This window comes from Podarcis cretensis, assembly GCF_951804945.1.
Source record: "Podarcis cretensis genome assembly, chromosome: 4".
Classification (NCBI taxonomy): domain Eukaryota; kingdom Metazoa; phylum Chordata; class Lepidosauria; order Squamata; family Lacertidae; genus Podarcis; species Podarcis cretensis.
The window spans coordinates 26,481,205-26,486,643 of NC_137173.1; the positions used below are offsets into that span (position 1 = coordinate 26,481,205).

The 5,439-nt window shown below is 44.0% G+C and overlaps 1 protein-coding gene across 1 annotated transcript; it reads left to right on the forward strand.

Annotated features, from left to right (window-relative positions):
• Positions 1 to 709: 709 nt before the first annotated feature.
• Positions 710 to 5,170, forward strand: RPL21 (ribosomal protein L21). Its single transcript, XM_079974578.1, has 6 exons — positions 710 to 785; positions 1,951 to 2,029; positions 2,733 to 2,794; positions 3,763 to 3,875; positions 4,240 to 4,390; positions 5,042 to 5,170. The coding sequence occupies exons 2-6, from the start codon at positions 1,963 to 1,965 to the stop codon at positions 5,129 to 5,131; spliced, it is 483 nt and encodes a 160-aa protein (XP_079830704.1). The 5' UTR covers positions 710 to 785; positions 1,951 to 1,962; the 3' UTR covers positions 5,132 to 5,170.
• Positions 5,171 to 5,439: the final 269 nt, after the last annotated feature.

Consider the following 5,439-nt stretch of genomic DNA (forward strand, 5'->3'; position numbering starts at 1 on the left):
TCCGGGTCACGTGGCCAGCATGACATCGCTGCTCGAGCCAGAGCCAGAGCCAGAGCCGCACACGGAAACGCCGTTTACCTTCCCGCTGGTAAGCGGTCCCTATTTATCTACTTGCACCCGGAGGTGCTTTCAAACTGCTAGGTTGGCAGGCGCTGGGACCGAGCAGCGGGAGCGCACCCCGCCGCAGGGATTCGAACCGCCGACCTTTCGATCGGCAAGCCCTAGGCGCTGAGGCTTTAACCCACAGCGCCACCTGCGTCGTTTACAGTGGGCCAAAAACCTGCCCTCCATCGCAGTTGTTCCTACATAAGAAAAATAAAATGTCCAACACGGCCTATCCGCTGCTTGCAACATCCAGTTATTACATAGACGGTGCTATTCACAGCGGCCCATGACTCCATTCAACCGGCTCCCTGGGACCACGTGACGGCAGCCAGCCGCACGCGCTGCCTAACGCCTGTGTGGGCGGGGTCAGCTCCTCGGTCCCGGGCTCCCTTTTGACTTGCAAGGGCCTCCTGGAAAGAGCGTCTACGACAACTGCCTGCATCCGTTCACAGTACTACAGAAGACAGGTATTTATTCCATGCTCGGCTGCTTTCTCCCCAGCATCCGTCTCGCTTCCTATACATATTAATTTTCCACGCCAGCACCCGACGTCGCATACACTCCGGCGTTTCTGCGGGACAGCCCTACATCCCGGAGGGCCCCTGCACGCGGGCAGGAAGGAGCGGAGAGCGCAGGAAGCCCCGCCTTCTTTCCTTTCGGCCTCGGACGCCATCTTACAGGTACACGGCGGAGCTCGGCTGCTCCTCTTCCACTCCTGGGGGGGCCGCTTGTGGCGGGTCCGTGAGGGGCTTTGGCGCGAAATGGGCCGGCGGCGGGGAAACGGGAGAGGGGAACTGCGCCGGGCGGCGCTTGGAGGGCGAGGGAGCGAGAGCCGTTTCGCCGAGGGCGGCCTGGCCTTCGGGAGGGGGAAGGTTGGCTGTGTGGGAGAGGGCGGCGGCGGTACTCGGACCCGGGAGCGGCGCTAGTGGGGTGCACTGGCCTGGGAGGAAACGGAAGCAACGGGTGCGATCCAAGCGCACGTGGAGGTTTGCGATGACCGCCGCCTCCTGCTTTCTCCTCCTCGTCCAGAAGTGGGCCGAGCGCATGCCTTGCATGCAGAAGGCCCCAGGCTCCCGTCCCTGGCTTCTCCAGTTAAGGCAGGACCTCGAGTGGCAGGGCTGGGAAGCCTCAAAAGGTCTAGATGTCACTAAGGTGTATAGTCGCTCCTGGAAACGTTTCTTTTCATCCTTGCAGCGGTTCTCAACCTGTGGGTCCCCAGATGATGTTGGACTACAACTCCCATCATCCCTGAGCTCTGGCCTTGCTAGCTAGGGGTGATGGGAGTTGTAGTTCAACAACATCTAGGGACCCACAGGTTGAGAAAGGCTGCTTTATGGAGATTCTCTCCCCCCCCCCCCCCAATTTGCCTGCTCTTGAGCGTCAGTGGCTTTTCCAGAGGCTTGGGCAGGGAGATCTTTTGTACCGCCTCAACTCCTGGTCCTTTTTATACTGGAGGTAGCAGAGACTGAACCTATGGCTTAACTATGCATGTGCAAATGAACTTGGAAGTGTTTTGGAGGATATTGTGTGTATTCACACGCAAGCAAAAGTGGGTGTAGATATCTGGGTGTAAAGTGCATGTATATGGATTTCAAGATGTTGCACAGGTAATTATTCTGACGAGATATTCAGGCTTGAATGAGACATGATGCTAAACATGTTTAATGCTAGACAAGGGCTTTTCTGCAGTATTGTAGTGTGAGGGGTATATAATCCCTCCCGCCTGACAATCTTGACATATGCCCCCTCCCCTCGTCGTTATTTGCTTTGGGGGAAAGCTACCATTGTGTATGTTTTAATTTTATTTTCTGTTAATTTTTGATCCAGTTGTATTTTCTCTTTCAGTAAACCGTCAAGATGACCAACACCAAGGGGAAGAGGAGGGGGACACGTTACATGTTCTCAAGACCCTTTCGCAAACATGGTAGGGAATATTTGTTCAGCTAGTTTAGTTGGTCAGTGGGTTTGTTGCCTCTAGTTGATCCAGGAATAAGGGTTATTTCAGTAAACTGATGTGACCACCAAGGTCAGGTGAACCTTCACATCCCATAGTCCATATGCTATCAGTATCAGCTGAGACTTACGCATCTTTAATTTATAGAAAAATGTCTTTACATATACACTGCTAGAAATCTGTGGATGCAGGCTAGAAAGCTCAGAAAGCAGCACTAATAGAGGGGCTTTGGGAAGAGGAATTGCTTCTATGTGTAGCTTATTTTACTTATATAGCCTGAATGTTGTAAGTCAATTTTAAGACTTTTAATACATTTCATAGAGTTGGAAGAGATCCCAAGGGTTAACTAGTCCAACCTCTGCTTAAAATCATCCAAGGAAGGAGAGTCCACCACCTTCCCAAGGGAGTCCACTCCATCGTCAAACAGCTCTTACTGTCAGAATGTTCTTTCTGATGTTTAGTTTGAAACTCCTTTCTTGTAACTTGAATCCATTGGTTCAGGTACTATCTTTCAGAGCAAGAGAAAACAAGCTTGCTCCATCCCTTATGTATCAGCCCATTAGTTATTTGAAGATGCCTATAATATACACTCTCAACCACCTCTTTCTCAAGCTAAATATACAAAACTAACTTAAGTAAAAATATGATTGATTATTATTACATTTTTTCATAGGTGTGGTCCCTCTCGCTACCTACATGCGCATCTATAAGAAGGGTGATATTGTTGACATAAAGGTATTTTTAAATTTTAAAATGCTGCTCTAATGCTAAATCTAATACTGTAGTTCTCTCATTATCCTTCTAAAACAGAATTCAAATTAAATACAATCTAACAGAATAACAAATATTGTTTTGCTTGCCCTGCCCTAGAGTATTAAATGCTGGGATTTGAACTATGGTCACATTTGCATTTCATCTTACAATGTAATTTGGAAAATACACAGAGGAGTATTAATTTGCCAGAAGGTTGCCCTCTTCAGTATATCACACTATTGCTGATACAGAACTTTACTTGAAAATTTTATTTCATAACACTCTGGAGCTTGATGATGATTGTCTCTTATGATTGCTTTTGTAATAGCAAAGTGAGCAAATCATTTCACCGGCACTGAAAGCAAACCAGAGATGTCCAGTTCTTCAGATTTAATTTTATTTGATTGAATATTTTAAGATAGCGTTAATGTGTAAGGATAATTGTGGCAAACATGCGTGTATTGGCAAAACCATTCATCAGTCTGGATATGACTGCTGCATGATCTGATTTCCTGCAACAGGATAAGTGAGTAACTGGAAGACCCAGTACTTTGCTCTAGAATTTTATTTCAAATGGTAAACATTGCTTGATATACAATGCTATTCCATTCGCAGAGTATACCAATTGAAATCTAGTGCATTGATTGCAATGGGACTATTCTGAGTATGACTTGCTAGATATTACCCACTGTATAATCCAAAACATAGTAGCTTACTTCATAGTTTATTTATTAGACAGATGCTTAGTCTAGTTAAAGCTTGGGAACCTGACATTGGAGGACTTGGGGACAAATATATATTTTTAAACATGTTCTTTCTGATATCTGATATTGGAAGCTTTTGGGAAATGTTGCTAATGTTATGATTGCAACTGCTTTAGTTCAATATATCTTTGATATTTTTTGTTAGATAAGCTATGGTAATATTTTCTGTCTGTCTTTTATTAACAGGGCATGGGCACAATTCAGAAAGGCATGCCCCACAAATGTTACCATGGCAAGACAGGAAGGGTATACAACATTACCCAGCATGCTGTGGGCATTATTGTGAACAAGAAAGTTAAGTAAGTGCTACTAAAATGGTTTGGAGCTTTAATTGCATTGATGGATTCCTTTCTCCCCATTCACTTTGCCAGTTAGACATTTGTTGTCTCCTTTGGCCATTCAGGTGGGGCAGAGACAATATCCTTTTAAAACCCAACCAGTTAATACTTAATTGGCTTGGATCCTGTCAAAGGAAACATATTGAAAAGTTCTTCAAAATCTGAAAGCTTACATGTTCCTACAGCAATCAAGAGTTGCCTATGCTCTGAAACCAGCATGGTAACCATGTGTACTGACTTGGGCTCAGCTGTTAGTCCTACTTGGTTTTTTTAAAAACCCACAGGAAAAGCTGCTAAATCTAACAGGGTTGTGTTCTGTGTCTAGGGGCAAGATTCTGGCCAAGAGAATTAATGTGCGAATTGAGCATATTAAGCACTCAAAGAGCAGAGACAGCTTCTTGCAGCGTGTGAAAGAAAATGAAAGAAAGAAAAAAGAAGGAAAGGAAAAGGGAATTTGGTTTGAACTAAAACGCCAGGTAATGTATTGAGATGTGAACAAAATATATGTACTTTGTCTGCAAACAAGGGGGGTGGGTTGGCGGAAGTGGAGAGGAAGAGCCTAAGTGGCTTGAACATTCTATGACTAAGATGTCAGGAAGCAATTAATTTTCTGACAAGAGAAGAATGTCAGGTAATTAATTCCATTAACACATTTTTCAGATTAGAAGGAAGTTTAGTCATAAACACTAGGGGGGGGGGGTTCTGCATAATCCAAGTATGTTTCAAATGCATTTAGCCTTGGTATTATTTTTATAAAGTTATTTTCAGTGCTAGTAGGTAATCTTTGTGCATATTATGGGGGGCGGGGGGGAAGAAAGCTGCTGTTGGCTTGTTTTAAAAAATTGCTACTGTGTGACTCATCCTATTCTCAAGTGATACAGCAAACTTTCTAGGGGAAAATATATTTAATAAATTATAAAATGATTCATGCATAGAATTATCAGTTGCCATGTTGCGAGACGAGGTGCCATGCTGTCTAAAGTATTGTAGTTTTTTGCTGTAGATTTTTTGTGTTCTAGGGACATAGTGCTGCAGTAAAAACAAGGAAAGCCCAACAGATGGCACCTGGACTAAACAATGCTATTGTAACTTGTATTTATGTTTAAATTTCTTTTTCTGTCTTCTAGCCTGCTCCTCCAAGAGAAGCCCACTTTGTGAGAAACAATGGCAAGGAGCCAGAGCTGCTGGAACCAATTCCATATGAGTTTATGGCATAGTGTATGTAAACAAAATAAAATACCATGTTGAGGACCTAAGTTTGTGTTGGTGTGGTCAAATTATTCTTAACAAGCACTGTGCTCTTGTAAAAAGACAAGAACTATTTGGCATGAATAGAGTGTTGAGTTAAATTATAGGCAGAAATGATCACTTAAAGGTAGCCAAGTTCTTTCTCGCCCCTAAGGGCTGTCCAATCCCCAATGCACTATAAATTGGCCCAAAATTCTTACTTGTGGGTATGTTGTTGATTTAATTCCAGCTAAGTGAGCTGGATGTTTAAAAATACATAAATAATACTTATTAGTTA